The sequence below is a fragment of the Cottoperca gobio genome, chromosome 4, assembly GCF_900634415.1.
Source record: "Cottoperca gobio chromosome 4, fCotGob3.1, whole genome shotgun sequence".
Lineage (NCBI taxonomy): Eukaryota > Metazoa > Chordata > Actinopteri > Perciformes > Bovichtidae > Cottoperca > Cottoperca gobio.
This window is the reverse complement of record NC_041358.1, coordinates 13,470,383-13,492,455: the sequence shown is the minus strand read 5'-3', so window position 1 is coordinate 13,492,455 and position 22,073 is coordinate 13,470,383. Positions and strand designations below refer to the sequence as shown.

The 22,073-nt window shown below is 43.8% G+C and overlaps 1 protein-coding gene across 1 annotated transcript in view; it reads right to left on the bottom strand.

The window, feature by feature from the left end:
* raver2 (ribonucleoprotein, PTB-binding 2) overlaps window positions 1-22,073 on the bottom strand; it is a 72,634-nt gene that overhangs the window by 5,566 nt on the left and 44,995 nt on the right. Inside the window, exons 5-14 of the mRNA XM_029429590.1 lie at window positions 16,481-16,672; window positions 11,835-11,955; window positions 8,954-9,036; window positions 8,764-8,862; window positions 8,009-8,120; window positions 5,697-6,031; window positions 3,458-3,566; window positions 1,912-2,093; window positions 1,069-1,176; window positions 107-208 (exon numbers count right to left, since the gene is read on the bottom strand). Of these exons, the coding sequence (XP_029285450.1) occupies window positions 107-208; window positions 1,069-1,176; window positions 1,912-2,093; window positions 3,458-3,566; window positions 5,697-6,031; window positions 8,009-8,120; window positions 8,764-8,862; window positions 8,954-9,036; window positions 11,835-11,955; window positions 16,481-16,672 (1,443 nt within the window). The remainder of the gene's footprint in view (window positions 1-106; window positions 209-1,068; window positions 1,177-1,911; window positions 2,094-3,457; window positions 3,567-5,696; window positions 6,032-8,008; window positions 8,121-8,763; window positions 8,863-8,953; window positions 9,037-11,834; window positions 11,956-16,480; window positions 16,673-22,073) is intronic.

Below are 22,073 nucleotides of genomic sequence, written 5' to 3'. Positions count from 1 at the left end.
AATAATGTCATTTGTATTCTGTTCTCAGACCTTGAGAGCGAGGACATTTTGTTGTCTGAGTGTTCTGCGGGTTATGTATTGGTTGGTGTCGGGCGTGTGTGTGTACCTTGCTGGCGTAGGCCTGGTTGGCTGCTGCAGGCTGGGAGTAGTACTGAGTGACTGCATGCATGTAGGAATTGTAATCCCCGTAGGTCGACACTGGAGGAGCCTGGAACACAAAAAGGGTTCATCTACAAACTCTTGAGGGCTAAACGTTTATCTATTATTAATAATTAAAAATGTAAAAATGCAAATTGCAACAGAATAAATTGATGAAGCTGGTGAAAGTGACATGTTAAAGTACCAACACAAACATTCTCTCTGTAGTTTCGGGTAACATTTTGCTAAATTGGATGAATTATGGTTGATCTGCATTTTCTCTCCCTTTACTTTGTTTTTGTTTAATATTGTTATCAAGAGATATGAAACATAAAATAAGAAAACAATGTAATTTAACAATGAGAATCACAGTTAAAAAGTAAAAAGTACTGTGCATCTCAATGGGGCAAAAGAGGAACAGGCCTTCCTGTGTTTTAAAGGTGTAAACTATTTAAAGTTCAAACCTACAATAATAAGACAGAGCAAACGGGGGACAGAGACTGAAGAGTTGAAAACAGTTAGGGAAGATTGCCACTTATTATAGAACTTAGAGTTAGCTCTCACTGAATATCTAATTTTAGAAAGGACATAATATCACTGAGCCACCGAGTGCTAGAGGGAGCTTTAGTAGACTTCCAGTGAAGAAGACGATATCTTCTTCTTCAACATATTCAGAGCTGCCTTCACTACCTCCAGTTTTCTGAAGTGAACAGTGTCCTAAATGTGATGTATGGGAAAGAAATATTTTCAACCAATCTGCTACTTTTTTCTAGAACAAAACATAACACTAAAAACAAGGTTCCTACGGCCTAAAGGAAAGTTAGAGTAAGACTTTTTAAAGGATCTGCAGAAACCCTGTAAACATGATGAGCCATCATTTTGCCCACACAAATACACATTATATCCCACACAGTTACAGATGAGTGTTACCTGTGTGTGCTCCTTGCTGTAGTCTGTGGCCGTGTTGTCCTGTGGAGGAGCGGTGCTGTAGGTGTGAGCTTGTGCTTGGTAGTGCTGATACCACTGCTGCATGGCCTCCTATGGCACACACACACGCACACGCATACACACACACACACACACACACACACACACAGACACACACAAGTGTTTGCTCAGTCATTTTCTTGTCCTTGCAGATTTTCTTTCCTCCTTCTTTATTTCAGTCTTTCTTTCACTTACTTTGTAATTCATTCAGTATTGCTCCTGCCGACAGCTCTCCCCTGTTTCTCTCCTTTGTCTCGTCTTTCCAGACAAATTACACTGACTGTTTTATTGGTGATCTAATCATGATTAATTTGTTTGGATGAGTCGATTGTAATTAACATTTAAAACGGGGTTTTCATCGCGATGCAAATATCAGATATGTCACTTGCTGCTGGAGGAGGCATAACTATGACGAGAGCAGAGAGAAACAGAGTGAAAGAAAGAAAGAAAGAAAGAGATGCAGACAAACCTGACTTGTGAGTGTTAAGAGTGGAGTGCTAAGAGAGACAAAAGGACAGATGGAAAGGCGCAGCGCTCTGTGCCAAATCCTCTCTCATATTGTCTGTCCAAATATCCATATCCATTCTCATCTCTTCCACCGCCCAGCCTCTCCTAGTCACAGCTCACTCTGTCACTGCTGCTCTCATCCATCCACTCTTTATTCAGCCACCATCCTTCTCCCTCACATTTCATGACGAGTAACACAATTGTGCACAGGCTGATCCACATCCATCCATCAATCACCATATTTCTTCAATTGCATCTCTGGTTAGTGCGCCTCTGTACCTGTGTGTAGGCCGGGTTGTATTGGCTGTAGTCAGTGGAGGTATCAGTGCTGTATTGGGCTGTGGTTGGAGCCCCCGCGCTGTGGGAGTAGGATCCGGAGCCCTGGGAGACAATGGGAGCAACAGAGCTGCCGTACACCCCGGAGCCAGGCTGTCCTCCCTGTCCTTTACTTCCCACTGACCCTGAGCAACAGTGGAGGAGGCACATCGAGTTAGATAATGTTGTGGGTAAACACACTTATATATGTATTAACATCGCACAATATCTCAACATAAAACTATCTGATTGTGCCCTTGAAAGAGGACTCTGTCGTCCGTTCAGATCCAGCACTGTTAGCCACTCCTGGAGCATCATTCCCTTGTTTCAAAGTTGACCTGCATCAACTCATCATGTATGCACCCAAAAAATACTTCGGAGCTTCAGTGCCACGCAGAAGCAGCGCATTAGTAGCTCTGTTGTGGAGGAAGCATGAGTGTGTAACATACTTAAAGCCATGGGCAGTTTATTTTAGAAGCATTTCTTGTTATATTTGTTGAAATTCTCTTTACATCCCGACAGCAATCAATAAATCGAACGCTCTGAAACCCGGGGTCTGTGGCTGTCACAGACCTATAACAAGCCCGTCCAATCATTTCATTCGGCCAGCATGACATTATTTAACGGGCCCAATCTGCCCGTGCAGTCATTGACATTGATAGCGGTGTGAGTACTAACACTAGTTATTATGGTTATGATAATGATAGGTGTATTCTTACATGTGAATGAGGTCGTTGGATACGATTGGTGACGCTCTCTCGTGGTACTCGTTCATCATGAGCCTTTGTGTTTTGGGGGGATTGGCTTTGGAGGGAGGCCTGAAGGGAGAGGCTGGCATTTGTTTCCGTTTAAAATCTAACACCTCTTGCTGCTTTCTCCAAATCTGCCTACCCCAGCTTTAACATACAGACCAAGGTTACATGAGTGCTTACGCTCCAAAAGGGTTTTGAAAGAAATGTTCAACAGTAGTAAAACTCTCATGTCAGTACTATAGAATATATAACAAGTGGATGTCGTCACCGTGACTTCACCCATTGGTTTGTGGACTACCGTTTTCAAGGCTCGGGTTTGGCATTTTTGTCGTCGCCATCTTCTTTTTATGGAAGCAGAAGTGACACTAGAGTCACATAGATTTGTCCTATTTGTATTAATAGAGGTGAAAGAGTTTTGTCCTTTACACAAAATGAATTTTAAAAAATCAACTAGAACTGATACTTTATAAATAAATGTATGAATGTTCAACAGAGAGGAATCAATGTGCAGTAATGAAAGACATTACTGCGAAAGATAATTGCACATACAATAGTATACAAAACTGTATGCTTACATTTGTTGTGTGTTTGTGCACATGGGGGAAGTTAACCTTCAGGTCTCTGTGCCAGAAATGTTCTCAGTTTTAGGCAACAAAACCACTTGGCTAGGTTAAGGAAAACATCTTCTAAGTAGACCCTTTCTGGCAGAAAGCTCTGAAGCTTCATTTCTCCCATGTGCGGTGTGTTTACGTGCTCACCTTGCAGAACCACCCCTGGCATCACACTGGCCAGGTTCAGGTAAGGATTGGAAGGCAGTCTGACTTCTTTAGGAGGATCGCCCAACAGAGAGCCATGACAACCGCTTAGCTGAACAGAGAGAAACAGATTTAAACGGTGTTTCTCACAATGCCATTAGCACATTTTGCAGGTCAAAGAGAACACACTTCAGTCTGTACGTTTTTACAGCAAACTGAATTAGTGGTGAGTCTGCTCTTCAACCTCTGATCCACCACTTCACATCTAACCTCGACAGAAGCTTTTTAATGTTGCAAAGACTCTGACGCTGCTGAAGAGGCTGTGGAAACCTGGGAGGATTGAACTCTCTGTTTAATTACACTTTCCCTCCATTAAAGACACTTTAGAGAAGACAGCGCTGGGACTGGAATCAGTTCCCCGAAGAACTTTAGCACTGTGATTATCTCTGTACACTGACTTATTACAGATGATGATGTTAGCATAGCGGTGATGTATTTTAACCAGGCTCAGGCAAAGAGATGTAGAGGAGCACAGAGGCAGACAGGTAGTGAGTGCGTGCAGAAAGGTGTACATGTGAACAGGCAGGCAGATAGGAAGAAGAAGAGGTAAGGGGAAGAACCCATGAGGGACTGAGGCTGTTAATCATACGCTAACCTCGATGTGTGTGTTTTGAAGCCCGGGTGAGGCTAAATCGGGAATAAGTACCCGTCCACAAGAGACACATGGGTAGAAAGAGAGAGTAGTGAAGGACTGCAACAAACAATTCTTCATATTATTGATGAATCTATAAGGTCTATAAACTGTCACAACTGTCACATGCCCATCGTGGCTCATTCAGCAACAGGCTAACGTTAACAACTCTGTCCTGCTCCTTATTACATTGGGGGCAGTTGAGCATCCCATGCCAATGATACCAAACTGTGTAATGTTAGGCAAACACATCGGTTAGTCTTTATCCAACAATCCTTTCCCCTTTTAACGTTGAAGCTCACTGTTTTGCTGCTAAGCTTACATACGTGTTTATGTTTAAAAATAGTATTCAAACTAAATATCTGGTGCGGAGCATGTGAGCAGAGCGCAAGCGAGCGGTGAGGACGTTGATTTTGGATAGAACTGTTGGAGTGCAGCTTTATCTCCCGCTCTGGTACCTACCGCTCACACAATGAGTTTGAAGCATGCCCGAGCCTGACGCAGAACGTCGTTTAGTGTACTGTTTTGCATGTCTATTCATTCTGTTTGAATCCTGTATTTGTGCACAGTGGCACAGATACAAATACAGATACAAATAGTACAATACTAATAATATTAGTGTAAGAATTACATTTCAGTGGTAGCTGAGCATGGTTGTTTCCAGCAACTGTGTTTAAAGCATTTCCAATGTCTCCAGAGCGTTGTAAAGTCCAAAAGTCCCAAAAAAAAAGAATAGATGTAATCATGTCCAAAACAAAAATAATCTGCTTCAATCCATACCTGTTGGCATTTAGCCTTTTAAAAAACAACTTCTTCACTGCGGTCAAAAACGGACAACTCAAAACATAATGCCTCCGGCCACGTCTATGGCTGGCTCAGAGGCATAAAAAACATTTGGTACAGCCTGAAATAAAATTCAATGCAGCTTTTTTCTTATTTTTGGAACAAACTGTGGGCAATTTAATTGAAGTGGGGTGAAATCGGATTAGAGAGCGGAGCAGCGGAGTAGAAGTTCTCACCGCTCCTCTCACATGTCCTTATCTGGTCTGAGTCGGCTCTTCTAATTCTATATGTTTCCTTCCTGACGTTTAGAACTAGGACTGACCAGACTGACCTGCAATACAATACTGTTTCTTTATTACTATGTTCCCTAAGAAACATAAATGGTCAGCTGATTACAATAATAACTTTTTTGCCTGGGACATATATCTTTAGATGATGCAAATTAGCCATCATAAGCATATTTAAGACCCTTTTGGATTCTCCTTATAAAATGTAAAATATTTTTAAAACATCGCTCGTTTACAACACATCATTTTAAACATTTATTAACGTATTAACTGGTCATCAAAACAGTTAAGAAATCCAGAGACAGTTAACTTCTCATAGAGAGATTCATAAGTGACAAAGAATAATGTGAGATGCAGAAGTGGAGAGTGTGTGTGTGTGTGTGTGTGTGTGTGTGTGTGTGTGTGTGTGTGTGGCGTGTGTGTGTGTGTGTGTGTGTGTGTGTGTGTGTGTGTGTGTGGGTGTGTGTGTGTGTGTGTTCACCATGCTAGCCAGGGGGCAGCCATCTGAGCTGTTGTGCTGGCCTGCTGATGTATAAACTCCTCCAGGGGGTTTAGGTGGAGGCGGGCCGAGGCCTGAGTTACTTATACCCAGGGAATAGCTCTGTCCATGTGGATGGCAGCTCACCATGGTCCCAGGGGGAGCTGGCTGCCTGTCACAGGATGTGGAGGAGGAAGCAGAAGGGTTTGTGGAGATAGAATGGGGGCTGTTTTGTTCTAGCCCTCCAGCTCGACCCTGGAGGTATGGCATCACACCTGCTGCAGCTATCACTACTGCGGCATTGTGGGCAGACAATGCCGCAGACTCCTGGCCCAACTCTGAAAGAGGAGAGGCAAGGAAATGAAGGAGAAGAATGGACACAAAAAAGAAAAAGTAAGAATAGAAAAGGAAAGGAAAAAAGAAGAAGAAACAAAGTAAAGTTAAGGAAATGAAAGCACACGGGAAAGGAAGGGTAAGGTAAGAGAAGGAATGGAGAAAAAAAGGAAAGGAAATAAAAAGATGGAAAACAATGAAAAGGAAAGGGGAAGAGAGGAAGGGGAAAAGAGGAAGGGGAAGGTGGAAGGGGAAGGTGGAAGGCAGAGGAAGTAGAAAGAAAAGGAAAAGAAAGGAAAGCATAAAGTAAAGTTAGGAAAAGCAAAAGATAGGAAAGATGTGAAATACAACACAGAGGAACAATGTTAAGTTAGTAAAAGGAAATGAAAGCAAGGATAAGAAAAGATAAGACAAGACATACTTTATTCTCCTAAAGGGGAAATGTGGCTTGTTTGCAATAGTGCAACACACAGCTGCAATCAACTTAAGGAGAGATGCCCGATAAACACGTGCAATGTTTTTGTACTGATGAGCGTCTCCGTCTCCTCCGGACAGAGACGGATCACTCAGACAGGCTGGAAACTGAGAGCTCAGGCCGACCGTCTCTGCAGAGACAGTTGTAATACTTGAGAAGGAGTTTCCTGTTCGTACATCACTTATCATGTTTATTTATGGCCCAGCTCTTTGCTCCACGCTACCAATATTTCACTCACTCCAGGGTTTATTAAACACAAATATGTACACGCACGCACACACACACACACACACACACACACACACACACACACACACACACAAGCATCAAATAAACATGCACAGACATAAAAGCACACATAATCTAAAGATGCACACACACACACAAAGTAAAGGTGAACACACACAATCACACTTATTATAAATCCAATATGCTGTGGCAAATGGCCTCCACAGCACAATAAGAGAATTCTAACAAGCCCTAAGCTAACATTCCCAGCAGACACGTGCGCTGTTAAAAGCCTCACGTTACACACACACACACAGACACAGACACAGACACACGCACACACACACACACACACACATACATGAAAACACAAACGCACAACTGCTTGTGCCTGTGATCTATCATGTCACATCCTTTTAGTGTTCAAAATGACTCTGTTCCCAGCTGCTACACATCAAATAAGAAATCCACACTTTCAGTAAGAAGTACATGTCCTTCTTAGTGTCAGAGAGAAACACCTGAGAAAATATGAATACTCTCTGGGATACTTCGGCATATGTACTCTCTTTAACATCCGCTTCCAAAGCAAAGTTTGTGTTTGTGTGGATATGAAGTTACATTCCTGTGCAGCCTTAACAGCACATCGGCTTTGAGTCGAGGCACATTTAACAAAGAGGCTGTCCAGATTTTATCATGAGTTTAAATTTAGAGGTAAAAAAGGGTCAATTGCTTTTATTCCACCCGGATTACAATTTCTTTTTTCTTTTAATCATTTTGTTCCTCTGTATAGTGAAGTCCTCTTTTATGTGCTATGCCCATGTACGGAATGAACAGTGTATGCCCTGTTCAGTTGTAGGGCAGTCTACGCAAGGCTGGTCATATAAATCCCTTAAAATACGCTTAGAATATCAAATGGTGTTCAAATAAACTTAAAAAATAAACAAGTTAAACCTACATTTTACCTTCTAACTTCGTCATCACTTAAAAGCAGCACAAACCACTACCAGCCAGTGTCTGACATCACTGTATGTGCCACCTTTACAAGAGGTCATACTGCATGTGCTGCTTTGTTTTACAGCACAAAACAGAAACAAGGTGACGATATTGCAGAACTAAATAATCAAATCTTCTTACAATGGCACACGAGTGAAGAAGTGAAAGAAGAAAACTATATGAGTTTGATAAATTAACCAAACAGAGAGAGAGAGAGAGAAGTACTGCAGGTCTCACTCTGGTCTCATTAATTTGCATTGGCGTACTGATACTCGGCCTCGCTCACCTGTAGGGGAGTCTCCCAGGAGGCCTTTCCCCAGCTGAACAAGGCCTGGAGGCCGCATAGACAAAATTTTCTGCATCAGCAGCCTGGACGGGTCCCCGAGCAGACTGGAGACCTGTGCAGAAGAGAGGAGAGGAGGATGTATGTAAGGGAAGAAGGAGAAAGACAAAACAAAGAAGGGGAGATGGTGGACAGAGAATGAAGATGAGAGAAGATGAGGGAAGGAAATGGACAACAGTGAGTGTTCGAGTGTCCTGCGTACAGTACGTTAAAGGTATACAGTATGTATTATATCTTTGCTCCTTTTTTCCAAGCTCATCTGCACTGTTACAATTGTATATGATATTTGGAAAAGATGAGGAAAACAGTGGGAGAGAAAAGGCCAAGCAACTTTATGAAGACATGTGGGGTGATCATCCAGTTTCTAAAGCAACATCAGGAACTGTGACTTTTAACTTTCACTTCAGCAATTAAAGAAAACATCAGAGACATTTTAAAATATGCAAATCAAAACCAGGAGAGAAACTTCAACACCTCGAGGTCTTCCTTTTTAACAGAAAAAAAGCAATTAGGTTAGACGATGTTTGGGGAGGTTGTTTAGTTTCATTATGCATTAAGTGCTCAAGATGAAAATGTAGGAGCACATAAGCACATGTTCCCGACTATGTTAACCCTCAACACTAACCTATGAAAATGATCACACACTCAGACACTCAGACACACACACACACACACACACACACACACGGGTGTCTTACGCTGCTCATGCGTTTGTCTTTGATGTGAAGAAGCTGTTGCTGTGCGAGCTGCATATGCAAGAGGTTCTGGAGGACCAGTCCATTACCAAGCAAAGCATTCTGCAAGGCAAAGAAAGATAGACGTTATTGTAACAAACACATCAACACACACTAAGAAAAAAGAAAAGCCCACAGAGATGTTGATTGTGACCTGGTGTGCTTTTCCCAGTGTGAGCAGAGCCGCGGAGAGCGGAGGTCTGAGGAACGGCAGGCTGGCGTGACGGCCGTACTTCCCTGAGAACACAGACAAACAGCAAATAAAAACATCAATCATTCTCTTTGTGATTTTCTTTTATACATTTATGTTTCCACTAATGCATTAATCAATCACTGTCATCTTAACGGCAGGATGATTAGTCAGACAAGCAATCCATTTCAAACAATGGCACGGCCTTCTGTTGTTATGTCAAGCACACGTAAAGCGATGTTGGGTTATTACGTTAGCACAAAGCAAATTGACTCCCTCATAACTTTTTCTAAGTTTAAACTTCATTGTGATGACAACGACGCCGCTGAAAAGAAGCTCAAACCATCAACAAAATAAATCAATACAGAGAAGAAAAACTGAAAAATGCAAAACTTCATACAGTCTGTCTTTATTTAAGTGTGCCGACAGTTACCTCAAAAACAATAGAAGCAGCCGCTGGCTTCAGCATCGCACCGGTTGTTTGTTTCTCACCATTGGGGAAATCTCTCTCAGTATCTCTGCACTTTCCTCTTCAGGACTCGTGTTGTGTCTCCCACAGTGATCTCATGTTGCTCTTTCACCGATGACACTGTGCTTCTTCAGGCATGACAATGTAACTCATTTTACAATTAGCCTATACTTTGGTGAATCCAGTTGTCTTGCTACACTTTTATTCATGTATGCAACACCTCTGGTCTAACGCTTGTTTATGGCACGTCATCATTCTCTGATTTGTAGTTACTATAATTGAATTTGTTGTCCAATAATATTTTCACAGTTTCACTTCTGCCTCCTGTAAAAACCTCGAAGGCCAACTGCTGTATCAAACTTTTATTGGAAGTGTGTTTAGCTCGCTGCACAGCTGCGATAAAGGACCTGGCTGCTGAGGAATGTAATGAAATAGTTACAGCTGTGCGTGTTTGTGCACCAATAATTGTCTTTTCTTCCAGAAAAAGAATCAAGTAATGATTAAACAACACTTTCCGTCTGCTGTTAATGCTGATCATTAACACATTAACACACCTGCACACTTTCTTTCTATGTTCGATATTCATATGAGCAAAGCTTCTCTCACCTTCAGGCAATGCCACCCTACACCTACGCACATGCAGAGCACACACCCTCTCTTTGGCTTTTGAGTGCGTGTGTGTCCCTTCTCTGAATCACAAGGCCTCCTCATAAAAAATGTAAGCGTTGTAATAAGCGTTCCTCCAGACTTGGTAGAGAAAGTTTAACATTTAATCAAGCTCCTAATTTTAGACTTCAATTGTGCAATGCTCTTTTTTAAGAGAGCTTCCCCACCTCTCCCACCTTCTCCTCTTCCTGTTCTCATTTGTTCCACTAACGTCACACGTTTTAATTTTAATACCTGATTAACCATTCATCAAATAAGGAAGCCGTCGACGAGGTGATTACAGTATATAGGAGGGCCTAACAGAGGCTCAGACTCTTACACTGGAACTCTCATTATTATCTAAGGAGCGGAAAGACTGCTTAAAAGAGAACGCTGATTAGCGCACATGCAAATTTGATGAGCTATTTTCAAATGAAAGGTTTTTGGTTGCACCTAAAAGGGACTTTATCTAGCTGTACATTAAATATATCCACAATAACAAAAGAAGCTTTAAGAGACGTCAAAACTGGCTGTAAGAGCTGCAAATTCAGAATCTGTAAGTTCCGCTTACTAGCTTGTTTCTGGAGCTTTCGACCACATCGAACAGACTTTCTCAGCAGATTTTATGCCATAGTCACGTTATTGTTTTCTACCCTTTGAAATCATACACTTTCATTCATCCCATTTTTTAGCTGTGCCCAACAACTCCAGCTCCGTCGGTCCACAAAGGAGGCTGACATTTGGCGTCAAGGTCAAGTGTGTGGTTGTGAAGGTGTGTGTTTGTGTTCATGCCAGTTGGCAAAAAGGGGGTGTGACAGTGAGAGTGGTCGATAAAAAAGAAGGTGCGTAACTTCTAACGGGATTCACATACCACGGTCAAACTCGTCACCTGTTAGTCGTAGACTCATGCAGGAGGCTTCATTGCACTCAGCAATGCCCTTAGCCCTGCCCCCTACACGCGGCCAGTTTCGTAACTCACGCGTGGCTGCGTACGTGCTCACACTTGTTTTCTAAATGTCTTCACTTGTTGTGCTTCATTCATTTTGTTATTTGATTGTGTATATACATACAGTATATTTGTTTCGGAAACATCTAATTGTTTAGGTCTTTGCTTTAGTATTAATCTAGACCTGTGTTTTATCATCCTTTTGTGAGTGTGAAGAGATATTTGTGCAGGATAATAAAAGATAAAAGTAGACACCTCACACATTTCTTTATTGTACAGGCTGTTATCGGTGTCAGACAGCTAGCGCAAGGCCGTTGCACACTAATATCCCAAGGTATTGTACATTACATTAAATATGCTGATGAAGGTCATTGTGTATAATTCAAAGGGCTAAAATAAATTATGAAAAGATATTGGGTATATTACAAATTCAGACTTTGTTAAAATAACGTCTGTATATCATAACTTCTGTATTCGTTGTGAGACCGAATGAAAAGCTGATCCATGCTCCGTGCAGCTAACCTGACACACCAGATTGTTTGTTACACAGAATCTGAGAAGCTCTCATTGAAAACGGGTTTGAAAGAAAATACTTGGTAGGTGATTGCATAAACCATCTGTCAATCACAGGCTAACTAACACACACCTAGATCCCGCCTGGAGCTGCCAGTAGCTCCTCACAGGATGCTTCATTACCTGAAGCCTGACAAGATAGATCTCCGTGTGATCTCATGATATCGCAGGAATCCAACCGCCGTGCAAGGTAACCACGCAGCCGCACATACCTCCTCTTTTCCCAGTGTGGTACGGCCTCATGAGGATCTGCAGGGCAGCAGGGTTGGTCATGCTGGTCAACAGCTGGGCTATGTTGGGTTCTGGTAGCAGACCTTTCCTGTTACTCAGAATCTGGAAAACAAAAACACATACTTACACAAGTTAGCAAAAGAAAAGAGAAACGGTGTGTGTGTGTGTGTGTGTGTGTGTGTGTGTGTGTGTGTGTGTGTGTGTGTGTGTGTGTGTGTGTGTGTGTGTGTGTGTTAGGGTGGTGAACAGTGTGTTTTGATCTCGTCATTAGGAGTCCCTGATTGCTGTAGTAATCATTACACTAGTTTACATCAGCTGAATATGTCTGCAATGTCAGCAGAGGGGAGTCGACATGGGAAACACAATACAAAAAAATTAAAAAGGGACAGAGCTCTGTGTGAAACACAAAAGAGGCAGGAGGGGGAAAGAGATGTGAAAAACAAGGCAGAAGAAGAATTGAGAGGAAACTAGTTTAAGTAGAAATACACCTTTCCGACATTTCACACACTAACTCATAAGTTCTCTGCCAATTGTACATGTCGACATCATGTTTAGAGAAAAGAAAAGTGGTGGCAATCTTGCAGACGTGTGAATAAAATAAATCACACAGAAGAACAAAACAAGACAAGCTTCAATTATGTCAAAGTACAGTGTGCAAAACCAATCCCAAGAGAAAATCAAATCATACTTTAAAGCCCCTAAAAACATGGTTTCAAATTGTATTTCTAATAAAAAAGTAATATTTGTTACTAGATGTGCAACACTCAAAGAATCATAAGGTTGAAACACTCAGCTAATCTATATAACATTCATGTTGGTGTGGTTTAAAGTGGTTTGATTGAAAGTGGCCCGGCAACACGAGCAAACAATCCAACAACCCAAAATATTGCTGAATCCTAACTTGTTCTTCTTCTTCTCTGTGTGCTTATTGGCGGATCTCAAACCAACTGTATTGGAGTGTGCAGATGCTGTGCTTGTTAAGTCAGAGAATATTACAGATCCAAGACGAAACAGAAAGAAGGGCTCAGAGAAAGAGTTGCAATCACAAAATCATCTGCTTCTTCAGCACCACTGACAGCGCCACAGATTCATCAATACACAGCACAGCTAGGCTACTAATATCTCTGAGCCATGGTGGGGGCCATACATTCTAACTTGCACGAACCTCAGTCAGATAAAGGAACAATGAGTCAGACAGAATAGACTAACAACAAAACGACCCCTCTGTCCCCTTAGTCGACTAAGATTTCTTTAGTCATTTTTAATGCTTTTTTTCCTGCTGATTGACTTATTTACAAGAAATGTATGAGCACTTCTCTGTTAAACAAGATTTACAGTGAGGGGAATGATTGGAGGGAGGCGGATGGCGTCCACCAAAGGTCCCCCGGTGGAACTGAAGCTGGTATATGGTTTGCATCTTAATTTAACCATCCAGGAGGTTGAGGTGTGTAAAAATATGGCTGCCTCCTAAGTGTGTAGGAAAATATGTCTGTTCCACTGCTGCTGGAGTTACTGACTCACTTGTTCCTGCCCGCTTGTTTGGTGTTGCCCCGACTTGAGTTACTTTGTTCTGTATTGAATGTTGCTGTAGCACTGCTGTATGTATTTAATCTGTTCTGGATTCTGGAGCTGGATTTCCTGCGAGTAAAAAGATCTCCGCATTTAAATCGAAAAGAAATACTGTAAAGCACATCCCCAAATAAATTAAATCACTCATTATTACGCTGCAAAATATAATTCAACAGACTCAAACTAAATCCTATTGAATTAGACTGCGTCGAACCGAATAGAGCAGCGCTTCTACATCCTCCTCAGCGCTGATAGTGTGGCGGCAGTACTTGCCGTCTGGCCCAAAGACACGGCTATTTAAAACAACATTAGCAGGATGGTGATATTTCCTCCTCGTCTGCCCCCGAGCTACAGCATGACTTCAGCTCAAGTCAACCTTGTTTCCTCCCTGTCACATCCTGAAGAGAGAGCGTTACTGACGGGGACAGAGCGGGTCTGACTCCAGCCTGTCAGCAAGAGAGGAAGAGTCTGGCACACACATACAGTATGTGTATTTGTGTGTTATAGGAGGGAAAATTGGCGTTTGTGTGTGCTGGTGTTGAACAAGGCCAGTCGTAGCTGACAGCGTCTTTCAAGGGAAGAGAGAGAGGAGGAGGAGGAGGAGGAGGAGGAGGAGGAGGAAGAAGAGGAGAGCTCTCTCTCATTTCTTTGCTTTCTGCTGGAGAAAATGTCAGCATGTATCAGTCTGTTCAGCTACTGGCACAAAATCCAGCCACACACCCACACAAATACACGCCAGGGAGGTAAGGGAGGCGCGAAGAAGGAAAGGCGAGAAATGTCGCGTAAGGAGAGGGATGGAGGGAGAAGAAAGAGGAGGGAGGAGGAAGCCATCTGGTCCTCAGCGTTCACACTCACATTCACTGACTGGAGAATCGCCTCAAAGGAGAACTGTAGCCAGGAGTAGGTCTTGATCTCTCTCTGAAGGTCTGATGTTTCTTTCACCAGCTGTTTACATTCACTGCTATAATCTTAAAAGACCCTCGGGGCACTAATGTAACCTTGCAGTCCTTCCAGGCTCATTCCTTTTCAGTCTCTCTACCTATTACTCTTCTTTTTCTGGTCTCTTTCTCAACCAAGCCTTCCTTTTCTTTACCCGAGTTTATGTCCTCCTTCATCCTCACGTCTGCCTCATCTTCCTCAGGCAATTTATTTAGAGGCACAATTTCTATCAACTTCTTTTCATAATTTTTGTTGCAATTTAGACTCTTTGACCATTAACTGCTCTGCTTTTCAACCTGTCATTTTCAACCCATTCATCTCAAGGCCACAACCTCTTTTACCTGCGCCTGACCATTCTCGCTCTGCAACAGCCGGGAATAAAATCACTGAGAATACAGCAGTCAGACACAAGATGATCTTGTGGTGGTGCAGCAGTTTGAAAGGAAAGAATGAGTAAATGAATAACACCCGTACTGGGCTAATGTACGTGTTGGTACAGGACATTGTGTCAAATTTGGTGTCAAAACTGTGACTTTTAATTGTAGCCTTCGATAATCTAAAATTGTATCATCAGATGAGAGTAAAGCAGCAAGCAGTAATGGTTTTCCATGGCCTATATCTAGCAACCCATAATGAACCAGGAACCCTGCAGTTCATGTGAAAATATTATTGAGGCTTTCCATGTGACAGGAGCAATATTGTTGTAATGTGTGCCTATAGACAACGTGCAAAACCCAACCAAATGACCTCTGACATTGTGAATGAGTGCCATTATTAACTATGGATTATTAGTTTACTGAAGCCATATTAAAGCAAGTAAGAATTCATTATATTATTCATTATAATGTATGTATTTATTGTTATGGCACACTGATCGCAATACTCTGCTTTTCACAATATGTTTGGATAAAGGTTTGTAGACAATACAAATATCTTTTTTTTTGTATTGACTTTATATAAATAACATGACCCAGCCGACCCCGGATAAGCGGTAGACGATGGAAGGATGGCAAACTATAGTGTTTTTTATACCATCTTACCATCTGGGAGAACACAGTTGAGAGTAACATGGGTACATGTTCCTTTTCCACAACTGATCACCTGTATTTACATCCTGTGTATTTCATTTTGCTGCATGCATTTGAATGACTGCGTGTGTTTGTATGCATGTACGAGTGTCATACTGTGTCATGAGTTTATTTTAGACATCAGGAGACAGTGGAGGAGCCCAATCAGTCCATAGAACTATAATTATCACATCAGTGCCTCTCTGCTACCACAGTGCCGTGTAGTAGGGATACCACAGCTACAAAGACTATTTCAGCCAGAGTGTATATGTATACTCGGGGTTTCACAGAATAGTCGACTAGTCTTCCAGTAGTGGACACTGTGCATTGTTGTAGACTCAACGTCCATCTGTGGGTTTAGCACTGTGCAGTAATAAAGCAGTGGCCATGCCTCCCGCTATCTATGCAAGAAACATACTACAGTCAACCAGTATCTAAAGCTCAGACAAGCCGGCTGGGTTCAGTCCAATCAGATCGCGGCTCATTTGTAAACAGCCTCAGAGCCCAGGTGGGTTTCTTCTGCATTAGTTAACCCTTTAATTGTTGTATTTGAGACCTTTTTTGATGATTGTTATTGGGTTAGAAAAAAAGTAATATATCTCCCGCGATGAATCAACTAGTCGACTACTTTTTGGGAGTAATGTATACTGTATATGAATATCAGAAATGTGTATAGCTGATCATTGGATGTGCAATAACCAGTTGGCACTGGCTTCACAATTAGTAAGTCTGCTTGTTTGTGTGTTTACATATAAGAACATGGACAGGTTGTAAAATACACACATTCAAAAAAAGTTTACAGGTGCTGGAACAAAAACTCAAACTAAGGCAAGAATCAGTCAGAATTATTAAAAGCTCCCAGCATTTTTAATTGTGCAACATTTTGCAAAGTTTCAGCTTTGAATACAGTGTAGGGATCTTTTGTCTGATTCTTGTGTCTACATATAAGCCTGCAAAGTCCATGGTGTTGGTGATACAGTGTATGGAAATGTTTCTATGGAGCAGATCAATGTTTTCCAAAATCCAAAGAAAGTTGCGTGCATCATACTCACCATACCCTGGGCGGCGATGAGTGCAGCCAGGGTGCTTCTCCCTGAGGTGCCGGGGGTACAGAGGGACAGCCGGACCTCCTGTCCTCCCACCAGTGTTCGGTCCATCTCCATCAGCACAGCCTCCGCCTGCTCCGCGCACTCATACTCCACCACACCGAAGCCTCGGACTGGGCTGCCCTCATCCTGAGCAAGCTGGAAGATAGACAAAAAGAAACAATTCATAAAATGATGCACAATTGGTTTTGACTCAACCTCTCATATTCAGCATACACAGAATGTATAGTGGTCATTTCGTGCTTCGGGGCAAGAGAAACGTCACTTATTGACCTTTTTATTTAACCAATAAGATTATTAATGCTTCTGCAGAAACTTTGCGGCAAGAAAACTTTAATTAAACCGCCACCGTTTTAATCGGGTTTTAATCTGCCAACCAACTCTGTGTGGAGTATTCATGTTTTTCTCAATCCTGCTTGGCTTTTAGTTACCTCCCATAATCCAAGAACACGCAGGTTAAGTGATCTGAGTCTAATGCACTTTGGAGTGAATGTAAATGTGTCTGTGTGACAGTCCTGTGATAAACTGCCCGCTGCGACCCTGATCAGGATAAGCAGGAACAGAATCAATGGATGGATGATACCTAGATGTTCATGTTTAGGAGCAAGTAGGCCAAATGAATCCTGTAACTACTGTGGGTGGATACAGGAATGCCATTGGTGCCAGCTGTTGCTGCCAGCAGTGAAGAAACAAATGCTGTGCCAAAACACAAAATGAACCACTGAAGCCACTGTATCTCTGCCTCATCTATGATGGATTCTGTTCTTGCATGATTGTTAAATCTTGACAAAAGACCTTACTTCTGATTAACTGACACTAAAACCTAACATCTACTGCCCATTTTTCTCCTTTCAGACTTCATCAGTTATCTGCAGGAAAGAAAAAAGAAAGCTGAGGTATTATCGCTGAGAGCTGTTTTAATGTTTTGGGGTGGGTTGTCTCTTCAATATGCAAGAGGAAATGTACTCAGTGATCATTCTAATCATATACTATAAGATGCCTGGAAACAGCAAAGGATGTCCCTGCAAACATCCTCCTTTCTACTTCAAGTTCATGGCGCCATCTAGAAATAGCAATCTCCGCCAGAGTAGGCTATCTATGCAGCCAAAGTTACCATGGTGATATAAAAGTGAGTCAGCGGCGTGAGACTGCAAAGACAGCTACAAGTACCAGGTTGCTAGCTCACTGCTAATTCAGTCTTATTGTTTTATGAGACGTTAGGCTAACAAAAGTATTCATCAAATTCATGCAAACACACCAACAAGAGCTATCAAAATGTATACACTTCCCCTTTCAAGTGTGTGTGTGTGTGGGTGTGTGTGTGTGGGACAGACTAACTGACAGACTACTGTGTGTTGGGGTGGAGGTAAAAGAGCTTGTCTAAGCTCCTTTTGTCAAAAAAAAATCCAGGATAGATAAAAATGACAAGATGTAAGAGATACATCCTCTCATGCTCTTCCAGGAATGCTCCAGGGAGTATCTGTTCACACACACACCACAAGGTTCTGTAGGTTTGTAAAAGCAACAAAAATGTGGACTGACGTCAACCAAATGACAATAAAATCATTGCGAGCAATGTAATGGCCATAATGGTCTTTATGGTTACTGGTCAATAAGAAGGATCTCTACGGGCCAGACAGCACTGCTGACCAGAAGCATTACTTCCAAAGTTGATATACTTCTCTGTCAAGAAGGTTCAATCATTTCCAGTGTGTGAGGAGCAGCTAAATAATGCAGACTGGCTAATAGCTAATGGAGGATAGCAGATAATGACAATGGCTAAGAGCTAATGGCTTATGGTTAAAAAAGCATACCACTGCTGGTGGTTGGTTAAATTCTATTCAAATACTGAAAAATGACAGGAGGAGTCATTTATCTTACTTTTCGGTGAGTACCTTTGAGTCTGTTTCAGTATCTTGTGCACAGATGAGTACCTCAACTATTTTAATTCATCTATGTTACAGTATATATGATTTTTGTAAATGACCATTGAAGTGAGAAGTTGTTGAAGTTATATATATATATATATATATATATATATATATATATATATATATATATATATATATATATATGTATATACATATCTATATATATATGTATATATATATATATATACACATATATATATATATATACATATATATATATATATACACATATATATATATATATACATATATATATATATATATATATATATATATATATATATATATATATGTATATATATACATATATATATATATATATACATATATATATATATAGATATATATATATATATACATATGTATATACATATATGTATATACGTATACACATATATGTATATACGTATACACATATATGTATACGTATACACATATATGTATACGTATACACATATATGTATATACGTATACACATATATGTGTATACGTATACACATATATGTATATACGTATACACATATATGTATATACATATACACATATATCTATACACATATACACATATATGTATATACATATATGTGTATATGTATATACATATATCTATACATATACACTGTGGCAGTGGGGTGTGGTTAGGGCGCCGGCTGCTGTGGAGAGACAGGAGTGTCCCAGCTGGAGGCCAGACAGCTGAACGGAATCAGGTAATCAGTCACATAATAAATGCATGGTGATGGCCTGGTTCTGTTCTCTTGCAGTAGGCTGGGTTCGAGACTAGCTGGAGACGCTTCTGCAGCCACGACGGAGTTCAGCCTGGAGAGCAGCGGAGCAGAGCGACCGACAGGAGAGCGACCTGTATCCGCGGTGCGCCTGTGTATGAACCCTACAAGTGTGACAATAAAGCGTGTGTTTGACACTACCCCTCCTCTCCGTCATAATTATCCCGGACTGTGGACAAGAGGGTCCACAAGTGGCGCCTGAACAGGGACATGACAGAGGAGGCAGCTGCGCAGAGCCCGCTAGGGCTGATCCTCCAGCGTCTGGCGGCCATGCACGAGGGCACAGCGGCCCTCCAGCAACAGCAGAGCCAGACGCTCGTAGACCTGGCGGCGTTCCAGAAGGCGGACCGAGATCTCCTGCAGGGAATGCTCCGGTCATCGGCTGCCCCGGAGGTTGAGTCGGGAGGCGGGCCAGCCCAGCTCCCGCGGGTCGCCGTGCAGAAGATGACGGCGGAGGACGACCCCGAGGCCTTCCTGGACATCTTCGTGGGCACGGCAGAGGTGTGCGGGTGGCCGCAGGCTGAGTGGGGGATACGTCTGCTCCCCCTGCTGTCCGGGGAAGCCCAGCGGGCCACCCATATCCTGCCTGCGACCTCCCGATACGACTACCACCAGCTCAGGAGGGCGATCCTGGACCGGTTGGGCAGCACACCAGAGGGACATCGCCGCCGGCTCCGGAGCCTGCCCTTCGAGGACGCTGGCCGACCCTTCGCCTTCGCCCAGCAGCTCCTCGACTCGGCTAGGCGCTGGCTCCAGCCGGGAGTCAACTCCGTGGAGGACATCGTCGGGCAGGTGGCCCTTGAGCAGTTCATCGCCGGACTCCCCCTCTCCTCGGCGAACTGGGTCCAGTGCCACCGTCCGGCCAGCCTTGAAGCCGCCGTCAGACTCGCGGAGGACCACCTCTCGCTGCCCCGGCGGAGTTTGGGGGCCGAAGCCCGGGCCATCTCTCCTCCACAGCTCCGGCCCGTTCCAGCCCCGAGGAGGTTCCGGCCCGCCGTGGGGGCCGCTGGACCTGGCACTACGCCATCCTCCGAGGGTCCTGCCTACACCCCTGGGACAGCTGGACCCCAGTCGCTCCCTAACCCCCAGTTTCCTTTGTTTTCCCCTCCACAGGACCCAGCCTACGCGTCTGGTCGCCCGGCACCGCAGAGGGCTCCTCAAATGTCAGGGCTGGGGTGCTGGCGGTGCGGCAAGCTCGGCCACACCCGGCGGGACTGTCCAGTCATGGAGGTGGGGCAGCTGGTCCGGATTGTGGCACCGCCAGACTCCTTCCCCGGTCCGGAAGGGATGTACCGTGTACCGGTATGTATACAGGGGGGTATTCACCAGGCTCTGTGGGACTCGGGATGTACGCAGACCATGGTCCACCAGCGCTTGGTTCGGCCCGGGGCGTTGCTGGAGGCGTCGTGGGTGAAGGTGAGGTGTGTGCATGGGGATATTCACGAGTACCCGGTGGTGACCCTGGTAATTTCATTTAAGGGTAAAAAGCATAGAGTTAAGGCTGGAGTTAGTACTCGCCTCACGCACCCCCTGATACTGGGAACGAATTGGCCGGGGTTTGACAAGATAGCGGGGAAGACTGTGCGTTCACGGGCGGTAGGGAAATGTGAGTTGTGTGCGGTGTTCAATGGGGAGACGGAGGTGGCGAACGCCGGGGAGGGGAGGGCAGGGCCGGAGGAGGCTTGTGATGAGCTTCCACCGTTACGTCCGGTGGAGGACTTTCCCCTCGAGCAGTCTCGAGATGAGACCCTCCGTCACGCGTTCGGGCAAGTAGTGTGTGTGGATGGTTCCCCACTACACCCGAACGTCGCACTGACACACCCCCACTTCTCGGTGATTAGGGACAGACTGTACCGTGTGAGCCGTGACACACAGACAGGAGAGGTAAATACCCAGTTGTTGGTTCCGAAAAGCCGCCGGGAAACGGTTTTCCAGGCGGCTCATCATAACCCCATGTCCGGTCATCTCGGGTACGACAAGTCACTCAACCGGATCATGGCCCGATTTTATTGGCCTGGCATTCGTGCGGACGTGAAGCGGTGGTGTGCGTCCTGCCGTGAATGTCAGCTGGTTAACCCACCGGCCACTCCAAGAGCGCCGTTGCGCCCATTGCCATTAATTGAGGTGCCGTTCGACAGAATTGGTATGGACCTCATCGGGCCATTAGACCGGAGCGCACGGGGATATCGCTTTGTGTTGGTCCTAGTGGATTACGCAACGCGATATCCGGAAGCAGTGCCGCTGCGTAACATCTCGGCAAAGAGTGTGGCGCAGGCACTGTTCCAGGTCATCTCCCGAGTTGGGATCCCGAAAGAGATCTTGACTGACCAGGGCACGTCCTTTATGTCACGCACTTTACGCGAGCTGTACGGGCTACTCGGCGTCCGCTCCATTAGGACTAGTGTGTACCACCCGCAGACAGACGGGCTGGTGGAGCGGTTTAACAAAACGCTGAAGAATATGGTTCGTAAGTTCGTTCACGAAGATAGTCGCAATTGGGATAAATGGTTAGACCCTCTGTTGTTTGCAGTGCGGGAGGTTCCCCAGGCCTCCACGGGATTTTCTCCCTTTGAGTTGTTGTTTGGCAGGAAGCCACGGGGTGTTTTGGACCTGGTTAAAGAAAACTGGGAGGAGGGTCCTAGCACCAGTAAGAATGAAGTTCAGTACGTCCTGGACCTGAGAGCGAAACTCCATTCACTGGGACAGTTATCACGTGAGAATTTACTCCAGGCCCAGGAACGTCAGCAGCGGCTGTATGACAGAGGGTCGAGACTGAGGCAATTTTCACCGGGAGATAAAGTACTTGTATTGCTCCCTACCTCTAGC